This window comes from Scyliorhinus torazame, chromosome 29 (genome assembly GCF_047496885.1).
Source record: "Scyliorhinus torazame isolate Kashiwa2021f chromosome 29, sScyTor2.1, whole genome shotgun sequence".
Classification (NCBI taxonomy): Eukaryota; Metazoa; Chordata; class Chondrichthyes; order Carcharhiniformes; family Scyliorhinidae; genus Scyliorhinus; species Scyliorhinus torazame.
In genome coordinates, this window is record NC_092735.1 from 18991947 (window position 1) to 19018595 (window position 26649).

Below are 26649 nucleotides of genomic sequence, written 5' to 3' on the forward strand. Positions count from 1 at the left end.
CGAGGTCTCCAAGGCGAAGGGGATAGATCCCAACACCTTGGTTACCTTAGGGAACTGCATATTGGAGTGAGACTAGCTGTCTAGCTCTAATAGACAGATTTGCCAAAAAAATGATCCTGCCCACAATGGGGGGATGGGGGCTTCACATCGCGAGACGTCTCGCGAGGCATGACGAGTCAGGTCGATCCCGGGAGCGGGGTGTCCCATCATTTACCGGCCACGTTGCATTACGGCATGCTGCTTACGGATGCAGCATGGCCGGTAGATTGTGCCCAATATCTTGTAAATGTTGAAAGCTGCTTAGCATAATGTGCATGGGGATATTCAAGCTACTGCTGCATTTCACAATAGCCCAGATAATAATACTTCATAACGGAAGGCCTCCTGTTGTTTGCTCAGAATCTATTCCGTATGGAAATATGTATTTGAGAATGCATCCAATGTAACTAATCTATATTTAAATTTTTGGTTCTCCATCCCTGTAATAAATTCCATATTTATAACGCATATGCGTTAATGCCCTGTCTGCAAGTATAAATCAAAATAAAAACTTAGATCAAAATTACAATCCATCTATCTACTGGTTGCCTTTTCATCAACATGAGACCTTGAGAATGCAAAGACATATGCAGCTGTATTAGTTTAAAGGTCCTAAAATGTTGAAAGGTTTATAAGATGTCATTCTCTCGACAAGTTACTGATTTCTGATGTGCACCCATTACCTTGTGTTAGGGATGTAAGAAACCCAGATAGTCAAAGGTTTCAGGGCTCATTAAAGTAGCTGGTGGACAGATTAAAGTTACATCAGTGTGTGAGCTAGATTCAATCCATAAATTGAAACCATGAACGTCAAGGCCGAAGATCTGCTGAGAGGAAGCTTGAGTTGACCATTTTGCGTTTCTATGGCAACATCCTTGTATCAAACTTGAATGTTAAATAATGCTTCCATTCTATTAACAGAAAACAGCTTCAGCCAGGCCACCCTGAGACATCCTCCAGCTGTTCCAGCAGAGTCACCGGCTGCTAAGAAAGCACTGCCTAGTGGCAACCAGGTGGGTACAACAGATATATATCAATGCACATCATACCACCAGTTATAGTTAGCTGCAGTCTCTCTCATTGTCTCTCCTAGCCAGTTGGTGAAATAATACAATTATCCCTTTGGGTAGAATGTGGTTGCTGTTTGTACAGAAGAATAATTGACCTGATCGTCACATTGTTCCTTTCTCAATAGTCAGCCATAGATCAATTTGTTACATTTAACAGTAAGGCTCTAAGGGGGAGCTAAGTTAATATTTCCACTGAAAATGAATTGTGATATAATTAACTCTTTTTCATAAGCAAATCTGACTTTCTTCAAAGTCTACAGAGAACCTTGGCAGAATTAAAGCTACAACATTTCATTTTTTTAAAGTATGTTTTTGGGGCCTTTTTGTTTTCATAAAGGTAAGAATGCTTAAGTATAGAAAACGAGACAATAAATATGACAAAGACCTTCCACAAGTACCCAAAGCGATGTAATTTGGTGGTGGGGAAGGGGGTGGGAGAGAACATGCAGCATCTGTATTATGTGGTATAGTCACATCTTTAGCCTCACCAGACAAAAGAGAGTGGTGAAAAGTATCACTGGTGAGTGGTCTTGTTTTAAAACAACAACAAAAAAACACACTTGGGTGGAGAGGGGGGAAAAATTGTTAATTGTGCATTCTCTAAATAAACTGGAAAGATTCTCTAAATAAAACTGCACAGCTTAATGTGGTTGGATTGAATCCTCAAAAAGAGATGCCGTCACAAATGTTCACATACCTTCAACCGAGTGAAGTACTCTGATTGGGATGCGACAATGCCGCACATTTCCAACAGCCTTAAATTCTATGCCTGGTTAACACGTCGCTCAGCACGACACAGCGCAGAAACGGAAGTTGTTCAGTCGGTCAAGGTTCGTTTACGGAACTTGTAAGCCTTTTCAAATCTTTGTTGCAGATTCTCTTCGTTGCAGCACTAAAGTTTTTCCAGTTCTTCTAGAGAATACATATATGATACCTGTGTGTCTTTCCCCATTTGATTTTTTTTCTTCATCAAATATCTCAATAGTTGAAAGGTCTGGTAGTTACAAAAGAGATTTAGCATCATGTTTTTCAAACTGCAAAGAAATCTGTGTCTTTCTGCCATTCATTGTATGACAACATGTAATGCCATGGTTTGTAATGTGTGAAAGAGATTGATTAATAGGGTGTGAGCTATTGAATGTAAGCACACCCCTGCATAAACCTTAACGAACGCCACCTGCTGGGTTATTTTGTGTAGTTTTTTTTTTAATTTAAAGAATTATATCAAAACATTACATATTACTCCGCAATTCACAGCTGTCCGAAAAAACAGCGCCTCACTCCCCTCTCTACACCTATGGCATTTTCGATGGCAGCACACTGCTCAGTTTTGAGGACCAAATGACAGAGGAACGAATTGCCAGCGACGAGCTTTTACTTGGAGTCAGGCGGCACGTTAGTGTGACTGAAGAGGATCTCATTGGACTTGAGGAGGAACGCAACGAGAAGAACACCCGCAAGCAGACAGACTGGGCAGTAAATATCCTCAAACAGTGGCTTATTGAAAAGGACAGAGATGAAAAATTCGAAAATATGTCAGTGGAAGAACTTAACAGTATTTTGAGAGAATTTTATGGCACTGTAAGGAATCATGATGGTAACACCTATAGCATTTCCAGTTACAAATCCATCCGGGCAGGTTTGAACAGGCACCTTAAGATGCCTCCTCACAGCCGGCAGATCTGCCTGATGCAGGATAAGGAATTGAGTAGTGCCAATAATGTGTTTTTAGGAGTGCTGAAGATACTCAGAAAACAAGGGAAGGATGAAACAAACCACCATCCCCCTATTAATGCTGCTGACCTTCGGAAAATCAGAACATCTGGTGTCCTAGGACTTCACACACCCCTTGCACTTGTGAACAAAGTGTGGTTTGACCTGCAGTTACACTTTGCAAAGCGTGGACGGGAAATCCTGCGGGACCTCCCTCCAGATGCTTTTGTTATTAAGCGAGATCCCAATGGACGACGCTATGCAATGCTGAAGTATACAGGGAAAAGCAAAAGCCGCGAGGACCCGTTGAAATTGGGCCGGATGTATGATATGCCAGGAGATGTAAACTGCCCAGTCACTTCGCTTGAATTATATATATCAAAGCTGCCACCAGACCCTCCTGCATTCTACCTTCACCCTCTAAAATTGACACCAGAACAGTTACGGCAACAGGCTGTCTGGTATAAAAGGGAGCCAATGGGGGTAAATTATCTTGGAAGTATGATGCCTAGAATCAGTATTGCTGCCAGACTCTCCCAGAGGTACACCAACCATTCCCTCAGAACTACAACTGTCCGACTCCTGTGTGACGCTGGCCTTGGAGCACGGGAGATCATGGCACTGACTGGCCATCGTTCAGAATCCAGTATTAGAAACTACTGGGGAGCTGCAGAATTTCAGTATCGGGCCTGGTCAGACATGTTAGACAATGCAGGGTTCAACTATATTTACACAGCTCCAAGCTCTGTAACACATGAACCACAGCCAGGAACTTCATCTTCTACAGTGACTTTAAATCCCAACGCTATCTCCGGAAAAAACACTGGGATTATCTTGCAGAACTATGTCATAAAGCAGGAACAGCTAAAATGAACTTGTAGTATTGTGAACAAAACTCAAGAAGCTGCATAAAATTTAAAAATGAATAATGTATTAAAAGAAAAAAAATTATATATATATTATATATATATATATATATATATATATATATATAAATATATCGTTCTGAAATGAATAGACGTAAAATATGATAGCATTGCAATTTCAGTGTTATATTTAAACATTTCTCTGGGTCTGTATTGGTTCTTTACATTGAGCTTTTGATGAATAGAGGTTGGCTGACAAAAAAAAAATTGAAGGTTGATTCTTATAATCAGTGCTGTCTGTAATGGTTCCCTGCTTTATCTGCTTGGCTCAGATATATTTTGCTTCCTGTTAAATTTACCTGGTTAAAAGGGGACAGCAAAGATGATGAAGCAGGGAATCTGTTTTGGAGTCGATCGTGGATGCACATCTGCAGAGTTGAAGGCCAAGACCTGGAAAAGCAGTGCACAAGCTTTGCTGGCCTACCAGAACTTTCGAAATGCTGAACGTTTAGTCACAGCCCTATTTTCAGACCATCAGTTCAGGATGAATGCAGCTACAGTAAAACCTGCATTTTAATTATAGAGCTTTTAGAAAAAAAATTAAATCGGGTAATAAAATGTGTGACCCCCACATTGCATTAGTTTGAATATAATAGCAAGCACCAGTCAGTCCCTTGATGCTGCTAGTTTCACAATGCTGGTTGTATATAGAGGCCTGTGGCAGATAGCAAATGGATTTCAAACATGCGATGCTGTTTTTTCAACAAGGGCTGAAGTTAAACTGCATTCCCTACTGGACATGGGTATTAAATGACATTGTTGTTTGGCATTTGAGCATACCACTTATGGAGGGTCAAGGACCTTCATGTAATGGGAGCACAAGATATATTTGTGACATATTGGGAGTTGGGTCCAGCGATTGAAGCTTGAGAGATGGAATCCTTTTTCTATTATTGTTGAATATATAAAATGTATACATATTCCAAAGTATATTTACTTTGTTCCTTTAACTATTTCAATATGCTACAATAGGAGCATATTCATTTGCACAATAAGATTAAATTTATATTTCAAAACTTGTATTTAACACTTCAAAGATTTATAAAATTCCTATTTATTTTAACTTAACTAGGAACAGAAACATGTGGGTTCATGTACCCTTGTGTACGTTAATCTTTTGAAGGTGGTAGGACAAGCTGATATGGCTTTTTTTAAAAAAGGAAACTTTAGATTCTTGGTTTTATAAATAGAATCATAAAGTGTCAAAAGAAGGTAGTTATGAAAAGCCTTTTATAAACCACTGGTTTGGCCTCGGCTGGAGTATTGGAGTATTCTGGATGTCAGTCGGAAAATGTTTCAGGCTTTAGAGACGGTGACGAAGAGATTTACTAGAATTATACCTAGGGATGAGAGATTGGAGAAGCTGGGATTGTTTTTTAAAAAGACCGTACATTTATATAGCACTTTTCGTGACTACAAAGCACCTTACAGCCAATTAAGTGTAGTCACTATTGTAATGTAGGAAATGTGGCAACTAATTTGAAATCAGCAAAGTGATAATCAAGTTTATTTTTTGTAATGTTGATTGAGGGACAACTATTCGCCAGGACACCAGGGGTTAACACACTTCCTCCTCTTCAAAGTAGTGCCATGGGATCTTCTATATCCACCCAAGCAGGGTGTTGGGGCCTCAGTTTAATGCTCATCTGAAAAATAGCACCTCTTGACAGTGCACTGCTCACTCAGGACTGCAATGGGATTTCAGCCTTGATTATTTTTTTGTGACCAAGCCCTGGGAGTTGAACTTGAACCTGGAACCCGACGACAAGTGTGCTACCATCTGAGCCACAGCTGACATACACGATTACAGCAGAGAGAGCAAAAGGGAGATTTAATAGAGGTGTTCAAAATTGAAGGGTCTGAATGAAATAAATACGGATAAATTGTTTCCATAGCAGAAGGGCCAGTAACCAGGGCTGCACGCGAATTGACATAAGTAGTAGAAGGTGATCTGGAAAGCACTGCCTGAAAGGGTCTGGCAGCAAATTCAATAGCAACTTTCAAAAAAGATAAATATTTGAAAAGGGAAAATTTGCAAAGCTATGGGGAAAGAAAAGCATATAAAGAGTTTGGAAAAACAAGCTTTGCATTTCTGTATTGGGGAATGTTCTGAAATTCTAACTCGGTTTGGTTTTGGACATTGGGCTTTACTCCAATGCCACAATCTCATAAACTAGCGATGACCAGTGAGAGTGCAGGAATGATGTGCTTTTCCATGCCTGCAATTACAGCCCTGCTTAAAAAAACAAAAAAAAACAATCAAAGTTGACATTAATTGGCTAAATTAAAGTATTGGGTTATAAAGTTTATAATGTCTTTATAAAGTTCATCCTTTGAAACTGACCACTTGCGCTCTTAATGAAGTAAAAAGTCATAATCCTATAATATCTTAACTCCATAATATGAAATAAGATTAACTTTGAATCATGATTAAAATGTTAGTGTTTTGTGGTCTGACCCAATTCTGATACCGAGACTATGCTGGAACACATGTCTGGATGCGGGACACAACCTCTGCCAGTTCAAGCTGTTGCTGGATTTAAATGGCTTGCATCGGCATGAACTTATAAATTGGGCACTAGTCAGCAGTCCCATGCCCCATTTGTTTAGCTGTAATCCGATCCAGGACACTGGTTAACTAATTTAAGGATGGTTCTGTTGCTTTGCAGTAGAGAATATGCATTGCTCACTTGCAGATTTCACTGTACACTGCCTATAACGTTCTTTAATTACTTCTCAGATATGTAGTTTTATTTATTTTTAAGCTGGCAACAATAAATCACTGCCCCAATTCTATTTTGAGAAGTAACGGTCATTAGCTTTTTATTTTTGAAGACTGATAGCATCTGCCCTGTCTACTGGGGCTGGTTTAGCACAGTGGGCTAAACAGCTGGCTTGTAATGCAGAACCAGGCCAGCAGCGCGGGTTCAATTCCCGTACCGGCCTCCCCGAACAGGCGGCGGAATGTGGCGACTAGGGGATTTTCACAGTAACTTCATTGACGCCCACTTGTGACAATAAGCTATTATTATTATTGCTTACCTTTTCACTTGCGCAGCTCAAGCTTGTTTCCTTAGTCATTCAGAAACTCTTCCCTTTCAGTAATTAATTTGTAACATTCAGGATCTAATTATCTGTGCACAAGTTACCTCGCCAAGGCTAGAAGATATTCAGTGCTTTAAAAATGAAATAGCTTGTTGCACTGCTGTAAGGAGCTGTGTTTACCCAGCATTATCAAATGCTGCCTTCAAACTCATGATGCTCAATGATTAGGAACTGGCTTGAAAGTAAATACAAATAAAACTTTGTCACCGATCTTGGTGTGTGAATAACTGAGCACAGCCAGATGGTGTTTGTTTGGACAGAACAGATTTTAATCTGTGGAATTAAGTCAATGGTATCCGTGTAAAATCATAAATATACTCTTACATGCTAGCATTGTAGGTTCTTGTATTGCAGTAGCTAAACCAAAGTGTAAAATGGTGCTGTAAATTATGGTAATGAGGTGCCATAGGTCTACCATCTAAACGAAATAAAAACAACACAATAATAGAACAAAATAAACTATTTCCTCATAGAATAGAATGTAACCTCAGCTAAAGTGTTTTTTTTTTTAAATAGTGTAGGCATGACTGTGCAGAAGCTGTTACTCAAATCACCTTTCCATGATCCCTTTTAGATAGGCACTGGAAATCAAACCTGTAGTCAAAACAGATTAGATACCGTTTTCCAGTCATTCTCTTAAAGTACAGTGACATTAAGAGATTTGTTGACTTTGACATCTGCAAGTGCATTTCCCACAATGGGATTCATTCATGGTTGCCTCCTTTTCTTCATCTGCCTTGTCTCCAAAACATTAAACTTGGAGTCAGCTTTTATGGAATCATAGAATTTACAGTGCAGAAGGAGGCCATTCGGCCCATCGAGTCTGCACCAGCCCTTGGAGAAAGCACCCTTCCCAAGCCCATACTCCATCCTATCCCAGTAATCCCACCTAACCATTTTGGACACTTAAGAGCAATTTAGCATGGCCAATCCACCTAACCTGCACATCTTTGGACTGTGGAGGAAACCGGAGCACCTGGAGGAAACCCACACAAACGCAGGAAGAACGTGCAGACTCCGCACAGACAATGACCCAAGCCGGGATCAATCCTGAGACCCTGGAGCTGTGAAGCAACTGTGCTACCGTACTGCCCTGTGCTATATACCCAGCATTTTTCCTCTGGCGTTACCCTCAATTTTGCAGCTGCTGTGGCGTTATCTAGTGCCTATCCAACATCAGGATAGAACTTCTTACAGTTAAACATGGGTGAGACCAAAACCACCTTTTGAGTTCCCACTGGAAGTTCAGAACCTTACTGCCTATATGCAGCTTGGTCAGGCTGATATTGCCTGTAAACACGGTCTTTGCATCCTTCTTGCCTCCCAATCCAATCCAAGCATTTCAGAATCATTTCCACCTCCAGCTATTGGCTTGTTTCTATTCCTATTTCACTCCTACTGACCCAGAAACCTCATTCATGCTGGTTGCTACCTCAAAAAGCAACTTTGTTTTCTGCTGAACTCCTGTTGCTGAGCTCCATCTAAACAAAATGTAAAAAATGCTACCCATAACCTATTCCATATATGCCCATTTAGTTATTTATCTTGTCCGTACCAATCTCCCGCCCCTGCAAGGGTTTCTCTCTGGCTTAAATTTCAACCTCCTGCAACTTTTGTACTTTCCACGTTCTGTATATTCCTTTTCCTTGGAATTTACTTTATAAGCCCATGTATGTTTCAGTACCTCCAACAGCCTCCTCGATATCGGTCTACTCAGCCACACATTTTCCACCTTGCCTAACACTTTCTACTTTCCGTTCCTTCTTGGTGTATTGTCTTTCAATTTACCATGACACACCTTGTTTTCAACGCAGAGTGCAAGTGCAGATGGTTCCTTCTGTTGACGACTCCGTTGTACTGATGACAGTTTTTAAGTGCTTGCACAAATGGCAGTCCAGAGGCACGGAGCAAGGGTAGCACCTCAACTGATGCCTTAGTTAATTATCTTAACTCTGGAGAAACTCGTGTGTTTTTTTGCTGCCTCTTGGATTTATTTTTACTCATTCCGCTACTTGAGGAAAACCCATTCATTACTCTGTATGCGTGTAGGTGACGCATTGCGTACAGCTCCCAGATGCAGTACCCTTTCAGAACATCATTATGTCAGTTTCTGTTCTTCAAGAGTTGTCTTCAATTTACTGCTGCCAGTCAACGTAACGGAGGTTTGCTGATCTGGGGAGAAATTGAGATTCTGATTGCTTTGTGTTTTGTTTCAAATAAAAATAGTTAAGGTGAGAAAAAAAGTAAATGCAAATTGAGAAGAACAAATTAAAATGGGTTCATATTAGTAAAAGGAAAATTTAGGAAAGCCATCAGCAAGTCTTTTACATAAAAGGATCACAGTACGAAGTCTTACAACACCAGGTTAAAGTCCAACAGGTTTGTTTCCATGTCACTAGCTTTCGGAGCGCTGCTCCTTCCTCAGGTGAATGAAGAGGTCTGTTCCAGAAACACAGATATAGACAAATTCAAAGATGCCAAACAATGCTAGGAATGCGAGCATTAGCAGGTGATTAAATCTTTACAGATCCAGAGATGGGGTAACCCCAGGTTAAAGAGGTGTAAATTGTATCAAGCCAGGACAGTTGGTAGGATTTTGCAGGCCAGGTGGTGGGGGATGAATGTAATGCGACATGAATCCCAGGTCCCGGTTGAGGCCGCACTCGTGTGCGGAACTTGGCTATAAGTTTCTGCTCGGCGATTCTGCGGATGTCCCGAAGCGTGGTACATTGGCGAGACCATGCAGACGCTGCGACAACGAATGAACGGACATCGCGCAACAATCACCAGGCTCTGATCTCCGGGTAAGCGTTCTCCAAGGCGGCCTTCAGGACCCGCGACAACGCAGAATCGCATTCCTAGCATTGTTTGGCATCTTTGAATTTGTCTATATCTGTGTTTCTGGAACAGACCTCTGCATTCACCTGAGGAAGGAGCAGCGCTCCGAAAGCTAGTGACATCGAAACAAACCTGTTGGACTTTAACCTGGTGTTGTAAGACTTCGTACTGTGCTCACCCCAGTCCAACGCCGGCATCTCCACATCATAAAAGGATCAGTTTGTGGAATGGATTCCCATATAGTAACGGCAAAAAGACTGAAATAAGGACTGTCTGATACTGCACAGATGTTTCTGATCAGCTAAAGTAGGCTAAATGGCTTCCTTTTATCAGTAATTACCTTGTGCACAAGCCCCTTGTTTTTAGTGCCAGACTGGTCTTTCACATGAACTTTGCCCACAGTTGGTGCTTACAGCACCAAAGGGGACCTATCATGTTCTTGCTGGATTTCTGTAAGAACGACTCAGCTAGTCCCACTTCCCTGCCCTTTCCTCATTGCCCTGCATATTTTTACATGGAAATGTTTTCCCTCATGTCACTGTTGGTTCTTTTGTTCTATTCTTAAATTTCAGTTTCTCCTTGTCTCGACCCATCGTGAATTTGAGCACCTCTATCAAATCTCCTCTTAACCTTTTCCAAGTAGCTCAGCTCTACAATCTGTCCTCAACTCAAGTGGCCCATCCCTGGAACCATGTTTGTAAATCGTTTCTGCACCCTTAATGTCTTCATGTTCTTTCTAATGTGTGCTGCCAAAAATTGAACACTATCTAGTTGAGGTCAAAGCAGTTTTTTTCTTTAAAGGTTCACCTTTCTTGCCTTTGCACTCTATGTATGCCTCTGTTTATAAATCTCAAGATCCCAAATACCTTAACTACTTTCTCAACGTGCCCGGCCACCTTCCAACAATTTATGCACATATACCCACAGATTCCTCTGCTCGTGCACCCCTTTAAGGTGCATCCTTTATTTTATATTGCCTCTCTTTCTACCAAAATGAATCATTGCATGTTATCATCAACCTGTCCACCCATTCCACAAGCCTATGTCCGCTTGAAGTCTATCACTGTCCTTCACATAGTTCATAATACTTCTCCGTTTTGTCATTTAAAGAATTTGGAATATGCTTTGTACACTCCAAGTCTAATCATATTATAGATCAAGAAAAGCCGTCATCCTGGTACCAATACTCTTTAAGGTCCCTAATCGGCTTTTGCTATTCCTTTTACTATTTGTATGCCTGCTGGAGACTTTTGTATGAGCTCGTACTCCTCTCTTTGCTCTTAATTTCTTTTCTTTTTTTTATCACTTCCCTTCCTGAGCATTGTTATATTCTGCCTGTATTGTCAACCTGACGTCAGTCGTAGCAGAAATGCAAAAGCAAAGTATGTGGATGCTGAAACTCTCAAATAACAACAAAAAATAATGGAAATACTAAGCAGGGCAGGTCGAAACTGGGGGGGGGGGGGGCGCGCGTGAGTTTCAGGTCAAGCAAACGTTCTGATTAAAAAATCATCTAGACATGAAACATTAACTCTAAACACAATTGTCGCCTGGTCTGCTGAGTATTTTTCCACATTCTTTTTTGTTTCTATATCAAGTCATGTGCCCCCATTTCCTGCTTCATCTTACACTCTATTCCCTTTGTCATCCAGTGAGCTTTGGCTTTGTATGTCCTACATTTCTCCCTCATGGGAATGGACCTCAACTGTACCCAAACTGTCTCCCCTTTAAAGGCAGACTAAGGCAGTTTAATCCATGCCTCTTACTCTTCGGAAACCATTCATGACTTTCGGTATGTAAAATGAATCATTAAACTTTCGAGCAAATCAATTCATTTTGATTCTTCAGCAGTGTCCAATTTAAAACAATTAATGGCCTTTCTGTTCTGAAGGGGCCTAAATGATTAGCCAATTTGCTTGGCAGTTTTATAATGCAGCCGTTTGCATATTTATAAACCAGTAAGCACTGGAGCTATAGAATGGTGAGTTTTAGAAGTGGTGCTACTGAGAACGATGTTGCAACTGATGATGTTGTGGCAATTTTTTTCATGAAAGCATTGCTAAAACTGTCAATAAATAAAATGTTCCAACTAGTTCTCTGGCTTCAGAGGGGAAAAAACAGCTGTAATATTCAAATGAAGTAATGAAAGAGTAGGGATCATTGCAGCAATGCTTGCAGATCTAATTTGGTCGCCACTTTGAAGTTGTATATTCTGTCCTATTTTTAAAAGATTTATAGTTAAATAGCAGGACTTGCAGTCATTTAGAAAGTAGTTGGTTCAGGTTTGGAGGTTTCCCTGGAGTTGGGAGAGAGGTGGTACAGCACCATTACTGGTGAGAAGGCATAATTACAGTGTGACACATTTGTATAGTCAGCTTTCATTATAAATGCTGCCATAGGAACTTGTAATGGAAAACTTTATGCGAAGCTAATAGAAACTTGACAATGGGAAGCAAGGCTCAGCAGATAGGAAATGCACACCGCTGTAAGATTTTTAGTAATTATATTATCACTGCAGTAGCAGAGACAAAATTGAATGTCCTTTTTAGTAAGCAACTGGCAACATAGAACATAGAAAATACAGCACAGAACAGGCCCTTCGGCCCACGATGTTGTGCCAAACCTTTGTCCTAGATTAATCATAGATTATCATTGAATTTACAGTGCAGAAGGAGGCCATTCGGCCCTTTGAATCTGCACCGGCTCTTGGAAAGAGCCCCCCTACCCAAATCAACACCTCCACCCAACACCAAGGGCAATTTTGGACACTAAGGGCAATTTATCATGGCCAATCCACCTAACCTGCACATCTTTGGACTGTGGGAGGAAACCGGAGCACCCAGAGGAAACCCACGCAGACACGGGGAGGATGTGCAGACTCCGCACAGACAGTGATCCAAGCCGGAATCGAACCTGGGACCCTGGAGCTGTGAAGCAATTGTGCTATCCACAATGCTACCGTGCTGCCCTTAAGAACAAATAAATCTACACTATATCATTTTACCGTAATCCATGTACCTATCCAATAGCTGCTTGAAGGTCCCTAATGTTTCTGACTCAACTACTTCCACAGGCAGTGCATTCCATGCCCCCACTACTCTCTGGGTAAAGAACCTACCTCTGATATCCCTCCTATATCTTTCACCTTAAATTTATGTCCCCTCGTAATGGTTTGTTCCACCCGGGGAAAAAGTCTCTGACTGCCTACTCTATCTATTCCCCTGATCATCTTATAAACCTCTATCAAGTCGCCCCTCATCCTTCTCCGCTCTAATGAGAAAAGGCCTAGCACCCTCAACCTTTCCTCGTAAGACCTACTCTCCAGTCCAGGCAACATCCTGGTAAATCTCCTTTGCACCTTTTCCAAAGCTTCCACATCCTTCCTAAAATGAGGCGACCAGAACTGTACACAGTACTCCAAATGTGGCCTTACCAAAGTTTTGTACAGCTGCATCATCACCTCACGGCTCTTAAATTCAATCCCTCTGTTAATGAACGCGAGCACACCATAGGCCTTCTTCACAGCTCTATCCACTTGAGTGGCAACTTTCAAAGATGAATGAACATAGACCCCAAGATCTCTCTGCTCCTCCACATTGCCAAGAACCCTACCGTTAACCGTGTATTCCGCATTCATATTTGTCCTTCCAAAATGGACAACCTCACACTTTTCAGGGTTAAACTCCATCTGCCACTTCTCAGCCCAGCTCTGCATCCTATCTATGTCTCTTTGCAGCCGACAACAGCCCTCCTCACTATCCACAACTCCACCAATCTTCGTATCGTCTGCAAATTTACTGACCCACCCTTCAACTCCCTCATCCAAGTCATTAATGAAAATCACGAACAGCAGAGGACCCAGAACTGATCCCTGCGGTACACCACTGGTAACTGGGCTCCAGGCTAAATATTTGCCATCCACCACCACTCTCTGACTTCTATCGGTTAGCCAGTTTCTTATCCAACTGGCCAAATTTCCCACTATCCCATGCCTCCTTTCTGCAGAAGCCTACCATGGGGAACCTTATCAAATGCCTTACTAAAATCCATGTACACTACATCCACTGTTTTACCTTCATCCACATGCTTGGTCACCTCCTCAAAGAATTCATTAAGACTTGTGAGGCAAGACCTACCCCTCACAAATCCATGCTGACTATCCCTAATCAAGCAGTGTCTTTCCAGATGCTCTGAAATCCTATCCTTCAGTACCCTTTCCATTACTTTGCCTACCACCGAAGTAAGACTAACTGGCCTGTAATTCCCAGGGTTATCCCTAGTCCCTTTTTTGAACAGGGGCACGACATTCGCCACTCTCCAATCCCCTGGTACCACCCCTGTTGACAGTGAGGACGAAAAGATCATTGCCAACAGCTCTGCAATTTCATCTCTTGCTTCCCATAGAATCCTTGGATATATCCCGTCAGGCCCGGGGAACTTGTCTATCCTCAAGTTTTTTAAAATGCCCAACACATCTTCCTTCCTAACAAGTATTTCCTCGAGCTTACCAATCTGTTTCACACTGTCCTCTCCAACAATATGGCCCCTTTCATTTGTAAATACAGAAGAAAAGTACTCGTTCAAGATCTCTCCTATCTCTTCAGACTCAATACACAATCTCCCGCTACTGTCCTTGATCGGACCTATCCTCACTCTAGTCATTCTCATATTTCTCACATATGTGTAAAAGGCCTTGGGGTTTTCCTTGATCCTACCCGCCAAAGATTGTTCATGCCCTCTCTTAGCTCTCCTAATCCCTTTCTTCAGTTCCCTCCTGGCTATCTTGTATCCCTCCAATGCCCTGTCTGAACCTTGTTTCCTCAGCCTTACATAAGTCTCCTTTTTCCTCTTAAGACATTCAACCTCTCTTGTCAACCATGGTTCCCTCACTCGACCATCTCGTCCCTGCCTGACAGGGACATACATATCAAGGACACGTAGTACCTGTTCCTTGAACAAGTTCCACATTTCACTTGTGTCCTTCCCTGACAGCCTATGTTCCCAACTTATGCACTTCAATTCTTGTCTGACAACATCGTATTTACCCTTTCCCCCCCCCCCCCCCCATTGTAAACCTTGCCCTGTTGCACGCACCTATCCCTCTCCATTACTAAAGTGAAAGTCACAGAATTGTGGTCACTATCTCCAAAATGCTCCCCCACTAACAAATCTATCACTTGCCCTGGTTCATTACCAAGTACTAAATCCAATATTGCCCTTCCTCTGGTCGGACAATCTACATACTGTGTTAGAAAAGCTTCCTGGACACACTGCACAAACACCACCCCATCCAAACTATTTGATCTAAAGAGTTTCCACTCAATATTTGGGAAGTTAAAGTCACCCATGACTACTACCCTGTGACTTCTGCACCTTTCCAAAATCTGTTTCCCAATCTGTTCCTCCACATCTCTGCTACTATTGGGGGGCCTATAGAAAACTCCTAACAAGGTGACTGCTCCTTTCCTATTTCTGACTTCAACCCACACTACCTCAGTAGGGTGATACTCCTCGAACTGCCTTTCTGCAGCTGTTATACTATCTCTAATTAATAATGCCAGCCCCCCACCTCTTTTACCACCCTCCCTAATCTTATTGAAACATCTATAACCAGGGACCTCCAACAACCATTTCTGCCCCTCTTCTATCCAAGTTTCCGTGATGGCCACCACATCGTAGTCCCAAGTACCGATCCATGCCTTAAGTTCACCAACCTTATTCCTGATGCTTCTTGCATTGAAGTATACACATTTCAACCCATCTCCGTGCCTGCAGGTACTCTCCTTTGTCAGTGTTTCCTTCCCCACTGCCTCATTACACGCTTTGGCGTCCTGAATATCGGCTTCCTTAGTTGCTGGACTACAAATCCGGTTCCCATTCCCCAGCCAAATTAGTTTAAACCCTCCCGAAGAGTACTAGAAAACCTCCCTCCCAGGATATTGGTGCCCCTCTGGTTCAGATGCAACCCGTCCTGCTTGTACAGGTCCCACCTTCCCCAGAATGCGCTCCAATTATCCAAATACCTGAAGCCCTCCCTCCTACACCATTCCTGCAGCCACGTGTTCAGCTGCGCTCTCTCCCTATTCCTAGCCTCGCTATCACGTGGCACCGGCAACAAACCAGAGATGACAACTCTGTCTGTCCTGGCTTTTAGCTTCCAGCCTAACTCCCTGAACTTGTTTATTACCTCCACACCCCTTTTCCTACCTATGTCGTTGGTACCAATGTGCACCTCGACTTCTGGCTGCTCCCCCTCCCCCTTAAGGATCCTGAAGACACGATCCGAGACATCCCTGGCCCTGGCACCCGGGAGGCAACATACCTTCCGGGAGTCTCGCTCGCGACCACAGAATCTCCTATCTATTCCCCTAACCATTGAATCTCCTACTACTATTGCTTTTCTATTCTCCCCCCCCCCCCCCCTTCCCTTCTGAGCCCCAGAGCCAGACTCAGTGCCAGAGACCTGGCCGCTAGGGCCTTCCCCCGGTAGGTCATCCCCCCCCCCAACAGCATCCAAAACGGTATACTTGTTTTGAAGGGGAACGGCCACGAGTGATCCCTGCACTGTCTGCCTGTTTGTTTTTTTCCCCCTGACTGTAACCCAGCTATTCTTGTCCTGTACCTTGGGTGTGGTTACCTCCTTGTAACTCTTCTCAATCACCCCCTCTGCCTCCCGGATGATCCGAAGTTCATCCAGCTTCAGCTCCAGTTCCCTAACACGGTCTTTGAGGAGCTGAAGTTGGGTGCACTTCCCGCAGGTATAGTCAGCGGGGACACCGGTGGTATCCCTCACCACCCACATCCTACAGGAGGAGCATGCAACTGGCCTAGCCTCCATCCCCTCTTACCTGACAGAATATAGCTGCCCTGTGGACTAACTAGATCTCCGCCCTCCGACTCTGCTCCCAGTCAGCTACACTTTCTGTAAACTCCTGGCTCTCTTTTCACTCTTTGCGGAAATGTCGGAAACAAAATGAAAGGAGAACCTTACTCCCTCCTCACCTAACTCCAACGGTCACCAAACTCTTACTATAGCACTCAAATGCACCAAATTCAGCACTCCCACGGTCACCAAACTCTTACTATAGCACTCAAATGCACTAAATTCAGCACTCCCTCAGTCACCAAACTCTTACTATAGCACTCAAATGCACCAAATTCAGCACTCAGTGCAACACTAATCAAATACAGTAAAGAGGCAATTGTAATATGCAGGATTTCTTTGAATTTTTTTTGGGGGGAAAGCCGCTCTGAAAATGGTAATTTCGCCCGAATGATTTTTTAATTTAATTTTCTTGTTTGGGTTATGGGAATACTGACGAGGCCTCATTTATTGCGCTAAGAAGGTGGTGGCAGCATAGCACTTGTTTCTACAACTGAATGACTCAACATATTAGCAAGGCAATCATGTAATTTGGGGGCTATACCAGACCTGGCAGGGTAGCAAGTAACTTCTCTAAAAGAGAATCAGTTGGGGTTTTGTTTCAACAGTCTGTCAGCTCAGTTTCATTTTTACAACTTGCCATGATGGGGTTTGACCTTGTAAGGTCTGGTTTGCTAGACAATGCCATCGTCACTTCAGCACTGTATTATAACATGTTTCCACTGACTGGAGTTCACACTCCAAAATGCTCCTATTGTGCACTAGAGTTTTCAGTGCTTAGGCTGTGTGAAAGTCATGTTCCAGGTATGAAATTACTTAGCTATACTAGTTATTGATGGGCTGAGCCAAAAAAGGAAACTGCTGATAATGCACAGGAGGTCAGGCTGCATCTGTGGAGAACATACAAGTTGAGCTTGTGTACTTTGTAACTAATGAGGAATTTGCTAATTGCAGGTATTGTGCTACAGTCTATTACAGGTCATAACTAGGTAGTAGCAAACCATTGAGTTAATTGGCTAACAGTTTACTTGTATACTATGACTAGTAAATTAATTTGTGCATTCATCTCCAGTCCTGAATGCAAGTTTAGCATTTTCAATTTTTAAACTCTGGGAAATGCTACCTCCATCTTCAAAAGCTCAAAACATGATAGAATTTTTGGAGTTTATGATGAAAAGTATTTTGTAATTTTATTCCATCCTCAAAATGATGCTTTAATGATTTGTTGCCAGTTTCTTTTAATTGTAAACTCAGAACAAATTATGTATTGTGATAATTTTTTCACCCCAAATTAATAATGAGTGAGAAGGTGTATATTAGTAAATAATGTGCATGACCAGTAGAGCAGCACACCCTGTGCTTTCGCAGTGTCCCATGCAATATACTTTCTGGTTCAGTGAACAGAGATGCCTCTAGCCCCTCGTGGACTATGGCTACTTATGGATGAATGGAATCTGTGCTCGATTATTGTCCTGAGCAAGCATAAAGGCCTTAATTTCCTACCAAATAATGCCCACCACAAAACAATCTTGTGCATATTAAGTGAAGGAACTTCTTCAGAGTAAAGTTATTGTTGATGTGAATGGTGGTGTGATCTACTAATAATTGAGAGCAAACCACTAATAAAGATTAGTTTTGTGAAATCCTTGTGTCACAATTAGTGCAGTGCCATACAATTCTTCCAAAGAAGCATTCATGGACAGGCCAACATCCTTGTACTGTAACGTTATACACTTCTTGCCCTATTAATTTCTGTTATCATGAGCTGAGCCAAGCTGAATTTAAAATCTGTCAAAAGTCAAATCTACAAAAAATCTCATGTAATGAAACACAATCGGACATTACCCTTAGAACTGTCAAAGGATTGGGATTGGTTCTCTTTCAATTTTCCTTCCAGATGAACGGTCTTGGATTGTACCCGATCTCCATTTCTAATTTAAACATTTTTTTGCAAAATAAAACTGAACACGCGTTGAACAAGACCTCCATTTAAACAGTATTAGTTTGATTTTAACATGTGTGGCCACTTGCAAAGTGTTACATTTAGGTGTTCCGCTTTGGAGAGGATTTAGAACTTGTTCTATTTTGAATTCGTGCACTTAAAAAGCCACCTTCTATTTTGAAGGTTTTGACTGTCTGCCTGCTGATTCATGCTCTATGGTAATGGGATTGGAGGAAAATCTCATCCTGTCTCTCTTCCCATTATTTATTTCTAGCCCTGACTTCATGTTTCAGGCAAAAACAAAAACAATGTGTAATTTAAGTTGAATGCTCCTTGTGGGCATGACTTGGGGAAGCAGGTATTCCCAGTTACCAATTCAATCCCCAAAAGAAGTTTGTATTGATGGAGTTTCAAGATTGATTAAACAAATGAGCAAGTTTTCATTTTTCGTTCTAAATTACTGGGCTTCAACAGCCCTGCATGCACAAAAGGAAAAAGATATTGCAATAATCAATATCTGTAGCACCATAACAATTTTGACTTTTTAATAAGTTTTGAATCCGTGGGGAATGTGAAGGAAAGAAAGTCTGTTTCAAACAATATACACCTTCCAATTCATTATTGCTATTATATAACGCCTAGGAGCATCTGTTGTACTTTGTTATTGTTGCTTATATTCTTCACATCAGAAGTTTCAAGCAAATCTGTGGTGTATTTGACAATGAACTGGGCAAGGACTGCTGAATGATGTGATGTCTAGTCCTTTCTAATCTACCACAGCTCAATGTATTTTGTTTTTAACTATTTGCAAGTTCGACATCATCTAAGATTAATACCAATTTGGGGTTATTGCACTTTGTGAAGCTAGAATACTGGCGGAGGCCATTTGAAAAGCAGTGTGATTTTATTGTAAACCTTTTCTTGTCCTTTTTTTCATGTAATGTTATTGAAATGAATTCAGCAGGTGGCGCTTGTTTTAAAATGAAGGCAAAAGGAACATTGCATTATTATAAATAATGCATAGGTTCGAACCATTCACATTTTACATGTGTGACCATGGCGTTATATAATAAATATGGTATTCTTATTGTTTGATGTCGATGTGTTTTTGCGAACAGAAACAGGAGCTTTACAAGTTGATTGGTTGGACTTTGTATGAAACTGTGTGAAATATGAGCTGCAATATAATCCTTTACTTTACAGTGAAACTGACTTTCAAAACAAAATATGGATCTTGTTGAACAAATGAGCCTCAGCAGCAAATCTGGAAGGCTCTTCAATTATCTCCCTCCTTGCTTGTCTAAATCAGTAACACTTGAAGATTTCTTTCTGCCAATTAACCTTCAATTTTGTGAGGCAGAATCAGGTGATGGGGTGAAGTACAAGGCTTTCATTTGGCTAATCAGCAATGTGAGGCTTTGTGCTCGACATCCTTCGCTGGGTTCAAAATATTCCAAATTGTTCCAAAATTATCATGAGAGCGTGAAGCCTAAACCAAACACAATGACCAAAAGTGTGTTGTTGAGTAACTCCTACTGTGGAACTGTGGGCCGAGTTGGCTACTGACTCATCTTTGATCAGCATTTGTTCCTCCAGTCTGTTGTAGAGTTTACTGTACACTTTGGTTTCATTGTGACTGCTGTGTTCTATGTTCCTCCTTGTGCTTCGACCAGCTCTTTTGCCTTCTATTGTGTGCATCCTACTAAATGATAGAATGTGCTTCCATGGGGCCATTTACCCAAAGTCATCAGAGTTTCACAAATTCCCCCTTTTTCCCCCCTACCCCCAGGTAATAATTTCTAATTTGTCTTGAGCAGTGAATCAGAGTAAAGTATTCACTGGCTGAATGCCAGAGTGGATAATTGGGTGAAGCTACCTGATCATCTGCCTGAAAATGGTGTTTCTCAACAAAGTGGTTTTACATGTTTTCTGACATGCAAAGGCCCACAATTCATTTTGCCTCTTTATTACCTACCTCCAAGGAAGATTATTTACTTGATCCTTGGTTCCCATGTATTCTGAATATCATACTTAGCTGTAAGTCATTCACTTTTAGTTGAAGCATTGCAGTAAAAAGACTGCAAGCTGTGATTAAAATAACACTCAGCTGACTGACCAGTGGGATTGGGTTACATTGATATGTTTCCTGTAAGTGGCCCCAATGAGAGAGCTGCCTCGTGTATTGTGTTTAACTGCACTATAAACTCTCAATACTGTCTATATTTAGCTTATCACTTGCACTTTAATCTGCTTTAACCTCTGTCCAGCTAGTTGTACTGTGTGGCTGTCACTTCCTGCTTTAACCTTCTCTATCCCAGTGCAGTCTTTCTCCAAACCTTTGCTGCAACCGAGTTAGTGCTCTGTGTCATAATTGGCTGCTTTGTCACTATTCTAGTATAAGTGCTGCATATCCATGATAAACTAAGCCTTATGAATGTGGTGTGTGATGGCGTTGCGTTATACTGTCATGCTCCATTTCACACTGCACCCTCTCTGCATTGATTGTGAACCATCATACACCATGTCGACCCAGAGAGCTGAGGCCTGTGTACTGCAATGCTCAGCTGTTGCCTCTTACTTCAGTGATCCCTATTCCGTGTAAATCCAGTCAACACTAGCCTCATTGGAACGATAAATGGAATTGCAGAATATCTCCATTCAAATAAATTGAGTTGTAACCCTGTGTGGACTTTAAAACTAGTTATTTTCAAAGTGCTTAATTGTTCCCTTCATGTTGGTTCCGGATGTGCATGACTGCCAAACTCCTAATTGCAGCAAATGGTGGCAGCTTGTTTGCAGCTGAATTTACAAGCCAAAGCCACTTCTAATGCATCAACTTTTCCCTTCTCTACCAGTCATCCTCCCCTCTGCTTACCTCCTTTGCTAATGGTGCTATATCATTCTGAGATGCAGTTTAAAATGAGAGCACTCCTTCGATTATCGAGAGGTTATGAAACTCTGGGCCTCATTGCAGCCCAATCCTATACTCATCCAAGTGTCCACACCCAAACAATTTTCTGTAAGATTTAATGAATAGTGATTGGGAATCTTAAGTGGTTACCCTGACCTCACCTCTCCCCAATTTTGGGCCACGAAGGCAAGTTTAGCACCCCTTCTACAGCTTCCCAGCTGAGGTTCATTAACCCAACACAGATCATGCATCAATTTGTTCAGACGTGAATAAGATAAATAGTTCACCAATGAAAAGCAACATTTTAATTTTCCACTTCAACCTGTGGAAAATATGCTTCCATAGTATCACTGTTGATCAATTCAACATCACAAGGGGGCTGCACGGTGGCACAGTGGTTAGCATTGTGCCACTTGGCGCCAGGTCAGGTTCTAACACGGTTCTGGATCACTGTCCATGTGGGCTTTGCACATTCTCCCCATGTTTGTGTGGGTTTCGCCCCCACAACCCAAAGATGTGAAGGATAGGTGGATTGGGCACGCTAAATTTGCCCCATAATTTGGAAAAGATTAATTGGGTACTCTATTTTTTTAAAAATAAAGCATCACACAAGTGATGCAACACAGAGAGCCATTCAGACCATTATGCCAGTGCCCTCTTTGAATGAGCTGTTCAGTTAGTTTCATTTTCCTGTACTTTTTCATTCTAACAAATTTATCCTTTTCAAATATTTATCCAGTTCCTTTTTGCAAGTTGAGGTTCTTCTTCACTTTTTCAAATACTGCATTCCAGATTTGCTGCATTTAAAAGCGAAAAATAATTGCTAATGTATCACCTCTGATTCTTGCGCCAATCCCTGTTCTCTAGTTACTTACCCATCTCTCATTAGAAAACAGTTTTTCAAAGAACAAAGAAAAATTACAGCACAGGAAGCCCTCCAAGCCTGTGCCGATCCAGATCCTCTATCAAAAACTGTCGCCTATTTTCTAAGGATCTGTATCCCTCTGCTCCCTGCCCATTCATGTATCTGTCTAGATACATCTTAAATGATGCTATCGTGCCCGCCTCTACCACCTCTGCCGGCAATGTGTTCCAGGCACCCACCACCCTCTGTGTAAAGAACTTTCCATGCATATCTCCCTTAAACTTTTCCCCTCTCACCTTGAACTCGTGACCCCAGTAATTGAGTCCCCCACTCGGGGGGGGAAAAAGCTTCTTGCTATCCACCCTGTCTATACCTCAAGATTTTGTAGACCTCAATGAGGTCCCCCCTCAACCTCCGTCTTTCTAATGAAAATAATCCTAATCTACTCAACCTGTCTTCATAGCTAGCGCCCTCCATACCAGGCAACATCCTGGTGAACCTCCTCTGCACCTTCTCCAAAGCATCCACATCCTTTTGGCGACCAGAACTGTACGCAGTATTCCAAATCTGGCCGAACCAAAGTCTTATACAACTGTAACATGACCTGCCAACTCTTGTACTCAATACCCCTTCCGATGAAGGAAAGCATGCCGTATGCCTTCTTGACCACTATCGACCTGTGTTGCCACCTTCAGGGTACAATGGACCTGAACACCCAGATCTCTCTGTACATCAATTTTCCCCAGGGCTTTTTCATTTACCGTATAGTTGGCTCTTGATTTGGATCTTCCAAAATGCATCACCTTGCATTTGCCCGGATTGAACTCCATCTGCCATTTCTCCGCCCAACTCTCCAATCTATCTATATTCTGCTGTATTCTCTGACAGTCCCCTTCACTATCTGCTACTCCACCAATCTTAGTGTCATTTGCAAACTTGCTAATCAGACCACCGAGACCTTCCTCCAGATCATTTATGTATATCGCAAACAACAGTGGTCCCAGAACGGATCCCTGTGGAACACCACTGGTCACAGTTCTCTATTTTGAGAAACTCCCTTCCACTACTACTCTCTGTCTCCTGTTGCCCAGCCAGTTCTTTATCCATCTAGCTAGTACACCCTTCACCCCATGAGACTTCACTTTCTCCATCAGCCTACTATGGGGAACCTTATCAAATGCCTTACTGAAGTCCATGTATATTACATCTACAGCCCTTCCCTCATCAATCAACTTTGTCACTTCCTCAAAGAATTCTATTAAGTTGATAAGACATGACCTTCCCTGCACAAAACCATGTTGCCTATCACTGATAAGCCCATTTTCTTCCAAATGGGAATAGATCCTATCCCTCAGTATCTTCTCAAGCAGCTTCCCTACCACTGACATCAGGCTCACTGATCTATAATTATCTGGATTACCCCTGCTACCCTTCTTAAACAAGGGGACAACATTAGCAATTCTCCAGTCCTCCGGTGCCTCACCCATGTTCAAGGATGCTGCAAAGATATCTGTTAAGGCCCCAGCTATTTCATCTCTCACTTCCCTCAGTAACCTGTGATAGATCCCATCCGGACCTGGGGATTTGTCCACCTTAATGCCTTTTAGAATACCCAACACATCCTCCCTCCTTATGCCGACTTGACCTAGAGTAATCAAACATCTATCCCTAACCTCAACATCCTTCAAGTCCCTCTCCTCGGTGAATACCGATGCAAAGTACTCGTTAAGAATCTCACCCATTTTCTCTGACTCCACGCATAACTTTCCTCCTTTGTCCTTGAGTGGGCCAACTCTTTCTCTAGTTACCCTCTTGCTCCTTGTATATGAATAAAAGGCTTTGGGATTTTCCTTAACCCTGTTTGCTAAAGATATTTCATGACCCCTTTTAGCCCTCTTGATTCCTCGTTTCAGATTGGTCCTACATTCCCGATATTCTTCCAAAGCTTCGTCTGTCTTCAGTCGCCTAGACCTTATGTATGCTTCCTTTTTCCTCTTAGCTAGTCTCACAATTTCACCTGTCATCCATTGTTCCCTAACCTTGCCATTTCTGTCCCTCATTTTCACAGGGACATGTCTGTCCTGCACTCTAATCAACCTCTCTTTAAAAGCCTCCCACATATCAAATGTGGATTTACCTTCAAACAGCTGCTCCCAATCCACATTTCTCAGCTCATGCCGGATTTTGGTATAGTTGGCCTTCCCCCAATTTAGCACTCTTCCTTTAGGACCACTCGTCTTTGTCCATGAGTATTCTAAAACTTACGGAATTGTGATCACTATTCCCAAAGTAATCCCCGACTGAAACCTCAACCACCTGGCCGGGCTCATTCCCCAACACCAGGTCCAGTGTGGCCCCTTCCCGAGTTGGACTATTTACATACTGCTCTAGAAAACCCTCCTGGATGCTCCTTACAAATTCTGCTCCATCTAGACCTCTGACACTAAGTGTGTCCCAGTCAATGTTGGGAAAATTAAAATCTCCTATCACCACCACCCTGTTGCTCCTACATCTTTCCATAATCTGTTTACATATTTGTACCTCTATCTCACGCTCGCTATTGGGAGGTCTGTAGTACAGCCCCAACATTGTTACCGCACCCTTCCTATTTCTGAGCTCTGCCCATATCGCCTCACTGTTCGAGTCCTCCATAGTGCCCTCCTTCAGCACAGCTGTGATACCCTTATGCACCACTATTAATCAGTCATTTGCATGTTTAAATTCTGTTTTACAGTACTGATTTTTAAAATCCGCTTAATTATCTGCAACCAGAAGCTGCATTTGCTCCTCTTATTGCTTCTCTTTCTCTCTATCCACCCCCCACCACCATTATAAAACAGCTGGAGGCTAAGTGAACAGAAGAACAACTAGGGATACTAGTGGATTTTACCATATAACAACCTGGCCCCTCTCTCTCTCAGCAGTTCCTGTCCTCCTCAAGGCTTCCCCCTGTTACTAATGACAATGTTGTAAGTGGTCCATGTCGGTGGATTCCAGCTATCAACCCACATCCCTCATATGTGGCACCACTTGTGAATATTTGGACGTGCTGTCTGGCTTAGTATTGTGTTATATAATGATCAGTTATCATTGATTTGTGCATTTCAACTTCTGTTGCAGACAAGAAAAAACAAATTTAACACTCAAATTATAGATTTTTTATTTGAGCTGGGAGAGTGTTGGGCAGCGGGGTGGTGGGTGCTGGTTACTGACTCATGATTTCCCAGGACCTGACTACATCACAAACTGCATACATGTTAAATGGTTAAGACTAGATGAGTATGATTTACTTGAATGATGAACTATTAAACAATAGCGCCATTACCATAGACTTTTTCTCAGCCAGAAATCTATTTGAAAATTATACATCTACCACAAGCGTAAATGTCGCTTTGAAAGGTGGAAAGTCTGCATAGAATTCATACAAAATGTACAACACCTTTGCTTGAGATACAAAACTTGTTGGATGCTTCTGATGTGCAACCTGGAATTGATGAGCATATTGCAACCTTTTTAGTTTCCCGACCATTACACGAAGTGACTGAATCTTATTAAACGATTTTAGGGCCCAAAATAGACGCAGATCCACCTGGGCAGAATACACTGCATTGCACTGTCCTTCTAAAATATACTTGCATCGAATTTACAGTGCAGAAGGAGGGCATTCGGCCCATCGAGCCGGCACCGGCTTCTGGAAAGAGCACCCCATTTAAGCCCACACTTCTAACCTATCCGCGTAACCCAGTAACCCCACCTAACCTTTTTGGACACTATAAGGGCAATTTAACATGGCCAATCTACCAAAGCTGCACATCTTTGGACTGGGAGGAAACCGGAGCACCCGGAGGAAACCCACGCAGACACTGGGAGAACGTGCAGACTCCGCACAGACAGTGACCCAAGCCGGGAATCGAACCTGGTACCCTGGAGCTGTGAAGCAACTGTGTTAACCACTGTGCTACCGTGCTGTCCAAATATTGCATCATCTGATTTAACACCGCGGATGATGCGTTGGTCATTTTCTTTTTTGAAAATCTAGATTAGATATCCAGTGGCGTCATGTAGAGAGCAGTCACCACGAGGTGGCTCCCACCAAAGAACTTTGTTTTAAGCCCTTTTCGCTGAGTTTTCAGAGGCGATTTGGGGTGGAATTTGGTCAGTTTGATGGGTGAAGAATCCCACGTCAAATGAATGCTCAAAAAAACAGGCAGCAGGAAAATAGGGAATCGTCGTTGGACTCTGAGGCTTCGCGAACTTTGTCTGTTAAGAAACTCTTGCAGCGTTGGTGGCCGCTCCACTAATCGCTGAGGTGCTTACAGGCATCCTGGCGGGGGAACCTCAGAAACTACAGCAGGAG

At 42.3% G+C, this 26649-nt stretch overlaps 1 protein-coding gene across 12 annotated transcripts in view; it reads left to right on the forward strand.

Annotated features, from left to right (window-relative positions):
* LOC140403903 (activating transcription factor 7-interacting protein 1-like) overlaps nt 1–26649 on the forward strand; it is a 256189-nt gene that overhangs the window by 202718 nt on the left and 26822 nt on the right. For all 12 annotated transcript variants that reach the window (XM_072492132.1, XM_072492126.1, XM_072492134.1 and 9 more), the window contains one exon: nt 961–1052. In XM_072492132.1, coding sequence (XP_072348233.1) covers nt 961–1052 — 92 coding nt within the window. The remainder of the gene's footprint in view (nt 1–960; nt 1053–26649) is intronic.